Source organism: Cydia strobilella, chromosome 26, assembly GCF_947568885.1.
Source record: "Cydia strobilella chromosome 26, ilCydStro3.1, whole genome shotgun sequence".
NCBI lineage: Eukaryota > Metazoa > Arthropoda > Insecta > Lepidoptera > Tortricidae > Cydia > Cydia strobilella.
In genome coordinates this window covers 6,205,377-6,218,227 of record NC_086066.1, presented here as the reverse complement: position 1 = coordinate 6,218,227, position 12,851 = coordinate 6,205,377, and the positions used below count along the sequence as shown (strand labels likewise).

At 36.3% G+C, this 12,851-nt stretch overlaps 1 protein-coding gene across 2 annotated transcripts; it reads right to left on the bottom strand.

The window, feature by feature from the left end:
• Positions 1-5,771: 5,771 nt before the first annotated feature.
• On the bottom strand, positions 5,772-12,406 carry LOC134753110 (GATA zinc finger domain-containing protein 14-like). Of its 2 annotated transcripts, none has more exons than XM_063688878.1 (3): positions 12,272-12,406; positions 10,537-10,782; positions 5,772-9,562 (listed from the first exon to the last, which is right to left on the bottom strand). In XM_063688878.1, the coding sequence occupies exons 2-3, from the start codon at positions 10,773-10,775 to the stop codon at positions 6,097-6,099; spliced, it is 3,705 nt and encodes a 1,234-aa protein (XP_063544948.1). In that variant the 5' UTR covers positions 10,776-10,782; positions 12,272-12,406; the 3' UTR covers positions 5,772-6,096. The 2 variants fall into 2 exon arrangements, with proteins under 2 accessions (XP_063544948.1, XP_063544946.1); XM_063688876.1 differs by having other exon boundaries at positions 12,223-12,351.
• Positions 12,407-12,851: the final 445 nt, after the last annotated feature.

Here is a 12,851-nt window from a genome sequence, read left to right as displayed (position 1 = left end):
GCTTTAAATAATAGTTCCTAATCTCTCCGGTGGCGCTAGTTAGGCTCTGGGACATGAGTATAACATGAACCATATAAGGCAACAAATAACCCGACCAAATTACGTAGGTTGTTTTTGGTAGTATTTCGGTGTATGGTGGCTGTCGCGACAGTCGATCCGATCGAGTCAAGTCGGATCGGTTCGACAGTGTCGCGAAGATTTAAATAAGATATTGTCTATGGTTTAACATTTCGATGAGACAAAAGTTTTCATATTTGGGTAATAACGGCCATTCTCTCATTAGAAGAAGAAGAAGATAGATCTAATAATGTGATCTGATATAATGTGTGCTATCAAGTGTTATTATCAAGAAGCCAAGAAAGGCGACGCGCAGAGTCGGTGACCACATGGGCTGGTTTACCTGAAAGCTAAGTGTTTACTGCTTTGTACCTATTGTCTTATACTATTGTACAATTATCTTGATTTATAACTTAATAGCCATCTTGCTGGTTGCCACGCGGTAATCCGTGGATCCAGTAAGTTTGTACCTATGAGTTCACGATGAAGGTCGTGGAAGTTCTTTGGAGCCCATCTTAGGTAAAGCGGACTAGGTAATTTATCAATATGTAAGAGTGACCACAGTGGTGGCCGGCTCTAGGAGTTCTGTGGCCTTGGCTGCTAGGTTCTCCTTTATCCTGTGCAGGAGTGCAGAGATGACTACGGTCGCTTGGTATTCCTTTATCAGCACGTATTATGCATGTACTGAGTACACCCTTTGCGAAGGGCGGCTACATTGGTAGCCGATATAACCTACATCCGGCCGGGTAAGATGGTTCTCATATATGTTATAGTAACTAATAGATATCATTTGACACTTATTTATGATTGATGGAAGATGCCATCATCCTTAGAAACATATAGACATAAAAGATAGAGGTTTAAACTCTCATACTTAGTGGTAGACACTTAGTGATGCGTCATTTCATATAAACCCTTTTAACCACAGATGGTGCATAAGGCAGATGAGCGAAGCAGATTATCAAGACTACAACTGGACTGTGAGGTAGGACTAACCACTCCTCAACCCTCACATGCAATACCATTTATTCCTATTGTCGCGGCGTTCTGGACTATTATGGTAGTCTTGTATATTTGCTTGTCTATAGTGTTCAATACGAAAGCGTCGCGACAGTGGCGCCGCCTAATTACTGTTTTTTGATGGACACTTTTCATACATAGAGATTTGGCTTCTTTATACAGTCTCCATGCCCCGAATTTTGCATTCGTATAAATTTGATAATCATAACAAGCCTAGTCAAGGTAAACCTACTACAGTATAATCACAGAAATAGTTAAATCATAATAATATGTGATCGAACACAAAACTTTATTCTCCAGTGTGTTAGGCCCCAGACGCACGAGAGCTTAAAAAAAAAGAGTTACGTGTTGACCCACCCATAAGGGCCATAAGTAAGAGCGAGAAAGAGATATCGCTTTCTCGCTCTTACTTATAAATAATATCACTTTATTTCAGACAATAGTCCATATAAAAAATTATGCTATAATATTCTTATCTAACTTAAACTAAGAGTTGGTTTTCAGTCGCCATTACAAATGGGTGCGTCGCACACGCAACGCTTATTAAGGTCTCGTGCGAATGGGGCCTAAGGGTGTTCATTATGCTTGTATCCTATTCAAATCCTATTTATCCACTGCCAAGTCAGAGCAACCTCAGCCTGGTCGGAGTCTAAATCTAGAATTTTAAAGCGGCGAAGTGACTACTGCAAAAATCGAAATTTTGTTATCTGCCTCTCTATCACTTGAATATGCAAGTGTGATAGCGTGCGGTAGGTATTTTCTATACCCATATAGGGCATCGTGACCAATCGTGAGTCGAGACGCAAAGTTTAGGAACTTTTGGCTGGACTCTCATTTAAATTCTAAAAGAAAACCTGTCTTACCTTTTTACAGGCTTTAAATTCAATTGGTTATTCAATTAAATATGTATAAAAGTGTACATCTGGAGCATAGCACTGTACGGAAGCGAAACGTGGACAATGAGGCAACGTGATAGGAAGAGGCTGGAGGCTTTTGAGATGTGGTGCTGGCGTCGAATGGCAAAGATCAGTTGGACTGAAAAGAAAACCAACGAAGAGGTTTTACGTATAGTAGGAGAGAAGATGAGTTTGTTAAGAACTATAGATAATAGAAGAGGAAAGATGCTTGGGCACCTGATACGACACGACGAATTTATTAAAAACATCATAGAAGGGAAAGTTGAAGCAAAGAGGAAGGAGGGAAGACCAAGGAGAGCGTACATGCATCAAATAAAGGAAAAACTCAACGTCATGTCGTATCAGGCTCTCAAAGAGAAGGCAGAGGACCGCGAAACATGGAAATTGCTCCACCGACAAGAGACTACTCTTAAATATATGATGATGATGATGACAAACAAAAACATAAATAATCATCAGAGTATTTATTCAACTTAAACTTAAAATAATAATTAATAATCAAAATGGCACAATTACAAATCAATAAGTTTAACAAATATTAATTGACTGGCATTTTCAACTTAATTCAGGATTTTCAAACTAGCGACCCGCCCCGGCTTCGCTCATACAAAACAAATTACACACCTAAACCTTCCTCAAGTAGGTGAAAACAGCATGAAAATCCGTTCAGTAGTATTTGAGTTTATTGCGAACATACATACATACAGGCAGACGCGGCGAGGGACTGTTTTATAAGGTGTTATGATATTTATATGGCACAATAACAAATCAATAAGTTTAACAAATATTAATTGACTGGCATTTTAATAAAACCTATCAATTTCATTCAGGATAGTTCCAAATGAATTTGCTTTGAACGTGACTTTTAACCTTTTCGACCACGTCACCGAAGTGTCGAAACTGAAATGAACTTTATGCACATGCACGTAGGTCTATGTTGCTCTGTGGTCTTTGACCGATTAAATCCGTCTTTGGCGTTGGACCTGCGGTGCCGATATATCCGTCATAGGCGTCCAAAAGGTTAAGCGAGTCCTCTGTATGGCAAAGTTCTTGGCATAACTATAACCGACGTCTTATTTTAAATCATGAGGCTGGTACACAGTACACACAGAAAAAGCCGCCTCGCGAGGAAATAGGGGATATTACAGCAATGTTCTGCCGCCAGAGTGTAACTACCACATATTGTAAACCATAGACTAACTTATACTTGCTTATACATAACCAAGGGCCTGACACTCTTTGATAGAGAAAGATAGTCTTATTGCGATTCCTATAAGAGAAAAATAATGCCATGCTTTGTCTTTATCACCGACCGGGCATTTTTACACACTTTTATTTAGCTTCATTGCGTATATACCTTTGTATGTATATATATATATAGTGCTTCAAATCTTGAACCTAAAATTTGAACCACTTCCCGGTATCTGATTCAGTTGAAATTTGGAGTACTATCGTAATACCGGTGACAATGCAATAATATGCTAACATGGAGGTGTTCTGATGATGCAGCCGGTAGATAGTCAAAGGAACTCCTTGATGGAAAAACACAAACACATCAAGTTTAGGCTCATTAGAAAGGTCTTAAGAAGTACTCGATAGACATGCAAATAAGAAGAAGTACAGTCAGCAATAAAAGTGTGTCACAAAAAAAAATTGACAGTTACTTGTTTCATGGTCGGGTTATGGCATCATAGCAAGGAGGCGATGGCGAAATACCGAAATTTATGAGTGTCAATACATGAATATGACTTTCTCTTGCCCCTGGTCGCTCGGTTTCATGTCTATAACTACTTGTATATACTATGTCTATGTACATAACATACTATAGTTTTCACTACGACTGATGCATCAAGGCCAAGGCGGTTGCTTACAGAGTCTACCGTGAAACGCGAAAATAGAAATTACGTTATCTGCTTCTCTATCGCTCGTGATAGAGGAAGATAACAAAATTTAGATTTAAGTGTTTCGCGGTAGACCCTTAGTTTGTGCAAAGATAGATATAACTCCGTAATAGATGGATACAGTCTAAGGAAAAAACGTGCCTCGAAAATCAAGTAAATTTGATTCTCGTTCAGAGGGCGCTACTAGTTTTGGCCTACAGTCATATAGATGGCGTTGACGGTTTCGTTTGTTATTTAACAATTTTAACGCATATCAGTGAAAGAACATGGGTCAAAATCATAAAAATAATTAATGCGAATAAAAAAAATCATTTATCTATATTTAAATACATTCTATCGTATTTTTATAAATCTTCATTTTTAGTTTTAAAGTGTGTCGACAGATGGCAGTGAATTTACTGGGGTTACAAAATTTACTATGACAGTACCGCTCTAGTATAAGTTACTCTATGGTTTGTGCTAGTAGCGCCCTCTACGCAGAGTTGTGCGTAATATTCCCTATTGCCGCGCAAAGCAGCTCGGTACATGTAGACGTGCCTCGGACGAAGCAAACGCACTCGCGGCCGCATTGCCTCGGGCGAGACACGTCTCAGACCGAGCTACTTTTCGCGAGGCGGCTCGTTCCCTATTCCGATTTTCGGAACTCTACCCTAGTATTCTACAAATACTTAACAAAAATATAATCACAGCACCTGTTATCTATGTAATATATATAAGGAACATGCTGCAGTAACGCCATCTACAATTAATATATTTATAGTTTGTCTATAATATTTTCACATATAATTGGATACAGTGACAGATGTGATCTCCATCATGAAATAGGTACCTAAGCGGGCGAGTTGATCAAAATGATTGAAATTGTGTTTATAGTATTTCTCAAACATCATGGGTACGGTGGCAAATGTCATATCAGTATTATTTTGTGAGTATTTGCGTTTTAAGATTATAAATGGTGATGACACGTGTAACCGTACCTATGCTGTTTTAAAAATACTATAAGGGAACAATGAACACATTACATTGTGAACAAATCGCCCGTCTAGCGGCTACTGCTGCTGAACGTACCTCTCACTATTGAAGATTGTCTTGTCAAAAGGGTTTATTTTTGTATGGTTTTCGAGAAATAGAACCCTTTTGAAAAGACACTACTCTATTAGTATATGTATCGGGTGATACTAGATCCTTAACTTTACTAGATAATACAATAACAAAAGAAAAACAGACAAATCTAAATAGACTGCGCATTGTGTCATGTCTTTTGTATATAATGAGCTCTTGAACTCCACCACAAATTTGTTCTTTAAAGTAAAGCGTGATAAGGTTCTATTTGGCCTGAGATAGTGTCGCTATAAGCTGCATTTTTGACAATCTTTTTTTGACATTTTTGTGGTAAAATTGTGATACCTTCTCTTCTTGTTTACTTCGGTGACATAGTGCCACTGAAATTCCGCAACATGACGAACGCCAAATAAAATCTTGCCAGGGTATTTATTGGTACATGGTGGATTTTGGCGCGTTTACGTAATCTATTTAGATTAGATCTGAAGAATATAATAGACAATAAACATCAAGCAATATAGAACCCCTTTCAGGAGTTTAAATTTAACTTTGAATAGTTTTATGGCAACACTGTAGAGTAGAGGTAGACACAGATACGAGTATAACAGCAAAAATATTCAGACAAATCAAATTACTCATCGTTTTTTTAGCATTAGAAAAAGGGTAAACATTAGCCGGGTCCAAACAGAGCGAGCATACGCGCGGGCTAGGCAATTTCCTCGTGCATAAAACGGCCAGTGTAGACTTGCCTCGGCGGCGAGGCTCGCGCGAGGCAAGTATACACTGGCCGATTTGTGCGCGAGGAAATTGCCTCGCGCGTATTCTCGCTCTGTGTGGACCGGATATTGACGAATCTTTTTATTGAAAAATAAATCACAGCAAATATGTAACATGTGTTAAGCAAATACATATTATTATGATCATTTACATTCTTTTGGTTTCATAAGTAATAATTAGTTACTATTTTATTTAAAGCGTTTTTCAATAAAAAGACTCAAGATTGTTTACCCCTTTTCTAATGCTAAAAAAATCAAAGTATAATATTTTTGCTGCCGACTCACGCACGTAAGTCACTTATTTAACATAAACATTAATTATAATTTAAAAAAAAACGTTGAAAAAGAAATGTCATCGTATTTTTAGAAAATACTACAATTATTATAGTTATCATTATTCACGTTTTCCGTATCAATAAAATCATTTTCTTTATTATCTTTGTATACGTTCTCTAAATTATAATTTGGTTCTCTTTTTATTTGTACTAGATTATCTTTATCACAGCTATTTTCAGTGTTTTCGTTTTCCTCAATTAATTCTCTTTTTATATTTATATTCATGTATTGGAACTCTCTTTTTATGTTAATTATATTATCTGTAGCCATTATTTGGTTTTCTGGAGGCTCATTCGAAACTACTTGAATATTACTACTAATATCATTAATGTTAGTGGTTGTTGTATCTTTCGGAGCAGATGGCTTAGAATCCAAATCTTTTTCATCAACAATAGTAGTTCTTGGTGTGTATTCCACAAAGGATGGCCTAGAATCCATATCCTTTCCGCCAATATTAGTGTTTGTAGGTGTGTCTTCGAGAACAGATGGCCTAGAATCCATATTATAATTTTCACCTACTTTATCATTATCAATTTCTGTTTGATTTACAATGCTGTCTGCATTAAGGGAATCATTCTTTTCATTCTCAGATCTAGTATTGTGTTCTGTCTCGTCTGCATTCTCAGTTGGGTTATCTGTTTCAACATTAGTTGTGTCATTAGATAAGTGTACTTGGTTACATACTTGTTCTTCACGCATAACTTTAGGAATTTCCTTCTGATTGTTATTAAGCTCAATGTGTCCACGATTTTCAATGCCTGGTGGTAGAGATGGAAGAAAAAGGTCGTCGTCATGATCTTCATTATTTTCTATTTCTTCATTCAGAATTCGAGATTTATTTATATTAACCCCGTGACTATCATTTCTGTTCAACTCTGTTTGGGCGTCATTATCTTTATCTACTTCAATTCTGTCATGTATATCTTCAATGTTGTTTAAAGTTTCATGTGTATTATCATTGCGATTGTTAATGTGTGATATTTCATTTAATATTTGTTCATCATTTATACCATTAATAGTGTGATCTATACCTGTTTGGGCATTGCTAGATACATTGTTGTCTGTATAATCTTTGCGCATATTATTATGTCCTGTTTCTTCTTTGTCTGGATTGATGCCTGTTTCCTCATCTGTTAATAGTGACTCCACTTCTGGAACTAGTTGATTACTAGAACTTGGACGCATTTCTTGCCTTAAAGACCGTCGTTTAGAAATATGAGAAAAGTCAGTAGGATCATACAACCAAGATTTCTCTTTTTTTATAGCAAATTCATTAGATGGTTTGTCAGTCGTCGTTTCAATTTGGTTTCTTATATTCTCGATATCAGTGTTAATTTCTCTGTTTAACGCTCCAACATCCCATACTTTTAGAAACCCGTTTTCAAAGGGGTTATGGAATGGGTTTATTAACAAATTTGGCGCAACTAATTTTAATTGACCCTCTTCGTTTACATCAGGAGGTTGGGTAACTGCATCTGAGCAGGTTTCTGTATTTTCATAAGAAATTGTGTCTTGAGAATCGTCATCGGTCATTTCATTATTCATTTCTCCCATTTCGTGATTAGGTCTATTTTCATCTTCATTTGTATCATCTTGCTCTGTTTTTTCTATATCTAATGTAGCGGCTTCCAAAGCCATATGTTCTTCGTTTGTGACGCCTGCGTCAGCTGCTGCCATCCCTATCGTATTCATGTTCTGTTTGCCAGCCTCATCACTGGAACTTTGGATTGCATGTTCAGTTTTTATAGCTCTAATCTGAATATTGTTAACACCTTCATTTTGGCCGTCGTCTTCATCACTTGAATCAATTTCAATGATTTCCTCGTCAGAATCAACCACAATAACTTCAGGATGAATATTTTCTATAACAATTCGTATTCCGTTCTGATGATGTTCAAAGGCATGCGCCACTAACTCTTTTTGAGTGAAGAAATATTTGTTGTTGCATTTTAGACAAGGATTTTTGGCATCTTTTCCAGGGCATATAATTTTGTGTTTATCAGCAGTTTCTTTTCTTACGAAACAAAGACCGCATAAGCATTTATACAGTACATTGGAAAGATTACCATTACTGGTGCTCGCAGTATTTTGCAATTTATTAGCATTAAGTACTTCATTTAATTCTTTATCATTTTCATGATTGAATAACACAATCTTATATGCCTCTTCGCTTTTGTGATTCTTTATATGGTTGTTTATAGCCAATCGATTGTTGAAGGTCCTTTTACAAATTTTGCAAGGATAACTACACTTAATTTTGACACAAGTGTCGTAGTTCACAGTATGGTTGTACACCGCGGCCGGCTCTACAAAATTATCACATTTACAACATTTGTAAAGTCTGTATGAACCTTCATGCAAGACCCTCATTTTAACAGACCGTGTGTGTGCATAAATGCTTTCAGATATAATTTTTTTCACTACAGGCTCGGTCATATCAAAACAATTGAGCCAATTTTCAAAGGACAGGAATTCATATCTGTATTTAAAGTATTTAAACGATTCTCTGTGTATTTCTTTGTTTCTGTAATGCAAGTCAATGTGTTTCTTGTAGCATAATGGTTCAAACTTCAAATCGCATATTTCACAAATTTGTGTCACAAATTGTATATTATTTGTTATGTGGTTTTGTGAATGTTCAACAGCAGCATCGTAGGAACCTGTAGAAATATCACAATTGGTGCATGTGAGTATAACGTTATCATCATCTAAGCTCACTACTGGAATGCTTTCTTCAGCATTTGCTACTTTGTTTCTTGGAGTTACTTTTATTTTAAGCCCCTTTTTGTGGCCTCTAGCATGCCTTTCTGCTTCCATCTTGTCATAAATTTTAGTACCACATTTAGTACAAATGAAAACATGAACCCTCCCTTTTTTACTTTTCATCACTTTCTCAACAATGATATTTTCAACGTTATCTTTACGCTTCTTGTTATAGACATCAGGATGTTTCTTCTTAACATGTCCATCAATGTCTTTAAAGAGGAAATTCTTGTTACAAATCTTACATACAACTTCAAAACCATGTTGTACTTTCATGTGCTCATCGAATTTGCTTTTCTCTTCAAAATAACAAGCACATTCTTCACATTTGTGCATTTTATCTTTAAAATTACCATTATTCACGTTACTGGTGACAGCTGTAGCTGTATTATTTGCTTTATTTTGAGCATCAACAGTGATTTGAGTTGGAGCTACATTTACATTTGCATTAACTACATTGCTATGAGTAGTTCTATTATGGGCATCAAGAGCACTTTGCGTGGGAGCTAAATATGCACAGATAGGACATTGTATCTCTCTGAAAGAAGCATCGAGACTAACTACAGTGCTGTTAACCAAGCAGCCATGGAACCTCTCTGGGTTCATCTCCTTATGAATACCTTGGTAGTGTCTGAAGAGTGTCGTTTTGTTGGCGTAAAGTTTGTGGCAGATCTGGCATTCTTCTTTAACGTTCGGCTTAAGTTCTGCTGTCGCTGGTCGCTGGATGCCCCTGAAAAAAGAAAGGTAAAATAAGTGTTGGTCCTCCAAGATATTGCTGGAACGATATTGTCAACAATTGGGGACAAGTAGCCCAGGACCGTGATGGGAAAAGGAGAACAGGAAGACAAAGGAAAAGATGGGAAGACGAAATTAGAGAAATAGCTGGACCATTATGGAGAAGGAAGGCCATGAACAGGAAGTTATGGCAAATTCTAGGGAAGGCCTTTGGCAAAGGGCAGACTGACAATGAAATCGTCCCGATGTCAGAAACACAGATTAGAATAAGTTAAATATATATAAAGATGTTTTATTGTAAAAAAATAAGTCAGTAATAAAGGCTTTATTTATTTATTTATAGCCCAGGACCGAAAAAAGTAGCGCTTTACTGAGCCAACAGTGTAAGTAAAATAAATTTAAGAATAAGTACCCACGCTGTCTGAAAATAATTTGTCATAGTTCTAAGTCTGTAAAATAATGGGCAGGAAATGATAATTAAATTAAATATAATTAATTAGTATAATTTTAGATTTAATTGTATAGTTTAAGGTTAAGTTTGATCTCACTGCGATGCTATTAGTCAATGTTATGTACTCCATAAATGTCATATATATCAGTATTTATTATATATTTAAATCCAAACAAACTTTAAATTACATTACACTGATTTCACTCCCTACTCACAACAATGGAAATCGAAATAGTCCATTTCCATAATGAAAGTTTCGCTTGTTTCCTGTAAAATTTTGCTGAAATTTCCTAGAACTGAGATAAATATGCACCCGCAACCAGGGATGCGCATCGTTTGCGCATAGTTGTATAAAACCGCAATTTATATGCGCTTTAGCAAACATCCCTGATTTATGCCCATCCTCCCCTCGCTAAGCCTTTGAAGAGAATAATCAACTTCCTCTTGAGAGGGACTATGACCCTCTAAATGGATTTGGTGGGAGGAAGACATCATTAAATAAAAGAGTTTAATATTACCTGTTTCCAGAAAGCTGTTGTATTCTATCAGTAAGAAACCTCAGCCCATCTTGAATCTGCGACAGCTCTGTCTGAAATGATGGCTGACTGCGGGCCTGGTTCGGCTGGCTCGGCCTGACTTGGGAACCGCTGGGTGACGGGTTCATGGTGCTTGTGACCATTTGGGAGCGATTGGTGGAGTTGCTGCGCTGTTGTGTCCGGGAGAACTGAGATGGTTGAAGAAAATCCTCATCCTCCATTTTTGAACTGTAATGACAGACAGACACTTCACATTTATATATGTAATTACAATGTGATGTTGCACCGCCTACAAGTTATCTGCTTTGCCCGAAGGTTAACTGGTAGACAATGCCTTGTAGCATTAAGTCCGCCTTTTGTACATTTGTATTTTCTTTTGTGCAATAAAGATTAAATAAATAAAATTTATATATTATATAAAATTTTACACTAGAGAAAAACTGGGCAGTACAACAATAGGATAAGGAAAATAAAGCGCTCAGTGCAATGGTGGTTTTTGTATTTTTTAAAACGCTGATATATTAAAATGCTAATGATTTGTAATAAGATAAGATAAGATAAGATAAGATAAGATACATTTATTGATAAAATTGTACAAATTTTACACGTCAATTCAGCCATACTATAATATACAATGTCAACCATATAATTATAATAAATTTATACTACGTTACAATATACAATTTGTGTTCGTAGTTCTATTGATAAAGTTCATTATTACAATTATTATATTTATTATTCGTTATTACAATTATTATATCTATATCTCAGTTTTTTATCTAATGTCAGGGCTTATTACACTTCCTTAAAATAAATTCATTCACACTGTAGCAACACAGGTCAAGCAACATTTTTTTAATCTCATTGTAAAATATTTTATCGCTCGCCGAGGTAATTATGGATTGATTATGTTATGCACAGTTTTGGGTATGAAGTTATTATGGTCAGCTACAGACTGGGTGCAAAGATATCAGACCATGCTAAGTTTTCATGCCAAGTCGTCAATTATGGCGCTTATAGGGAATAGGGATATGTATGCGTTCTTACTGCCAAGTTTGTGCAATGTTAGAGTAGTCAGAGTTTAACATTATTGATATTGTAACATGAGCAAGCGCTGGCCTTAGCGCTGGTGGCCTAGCGGTAAGGGCATGCTACTTTCAATCCAGAGGTCACGGGTTCAAACCCCGTCTCGTACTAATGACTTTTTCGGAACATGTACGAAATATCATTTGCTATTTACCAGTCGTTTTTCGGTGAAGGAAAACATCGTGAGGAAACCGGACCCTAGTTTACCCTCTGGGTTGGTAGGTCTGATGGCAGTCGCTTTCTAAAAAACCTACCATTTCTTGGGATTAATTCCCAAGCGGACCTCAGGGTCCCATGGGCCGTGGCAAAATGCCGGGACAACGCGAGCAAGATGATAATGATAATGATACTGTAACACATCCATGGTAAATCAGTTTTCTAATAATAAAAAGGAAATTAGCAAGTAACTAGTCGTAATATTCATAACTAAAAAAATATTGTGTAATTTGATTGTATATACTAGTAAAACGAATCAAAGTAATCCAAAAAACTGACCCTACTACTGACCCCAAAGATAAGGACCAAGGTCAGACGTAGTAAGCGGCGACACTAAAACAGTGAAAAAGTTATTAAAAATCTTACCTTAAGACACTATTTAATTCATAAAACTATTTTTAAGCACTGTACAAACCTTTAAAGATAAAATTCTTAACTATTATTCATTTTTAGCAATGTACGCGCAATATACAAAATGTGGCGGCCCGGCCGGATCCGTTTGGTTTTTCATTTCATTTGATTTGACGTTTTCGTTTATTATTAATTCTTTCGTCCAATGTCTTCACATCTCAGAATAATGACTAACTTCACATGGTATTCACAAACGAGCCGTCATTGACAATCGAGCGTACGTTCAAAAATATGAATATATTATGTAAGTACGTAATGCAAACAATGCATCACCTAAAATCATCACGGTAATTAAAATAGTTTATCTTTACAAATCTTATAATTTTTAAATCTCCTTGTCTTATTTTACGTATTAAAATAAAGCAGCAAAATTTTATATGATTTAGAAGTTTGTTACTGAGTGTGAACACAATGAACTCCGAACGCTCCTCAGATGGCTCACCTCAGATCAGACAGATATTCAGGAGAGTGGGAAACTGGGAATGGGAAATTCCTGGAATTTCCAAGCTAAAGACTAAAGTATTTAGTAATATATTGACAATATTGTTGATGTTATTGTTATCTATCACGCACACACTTCCTAT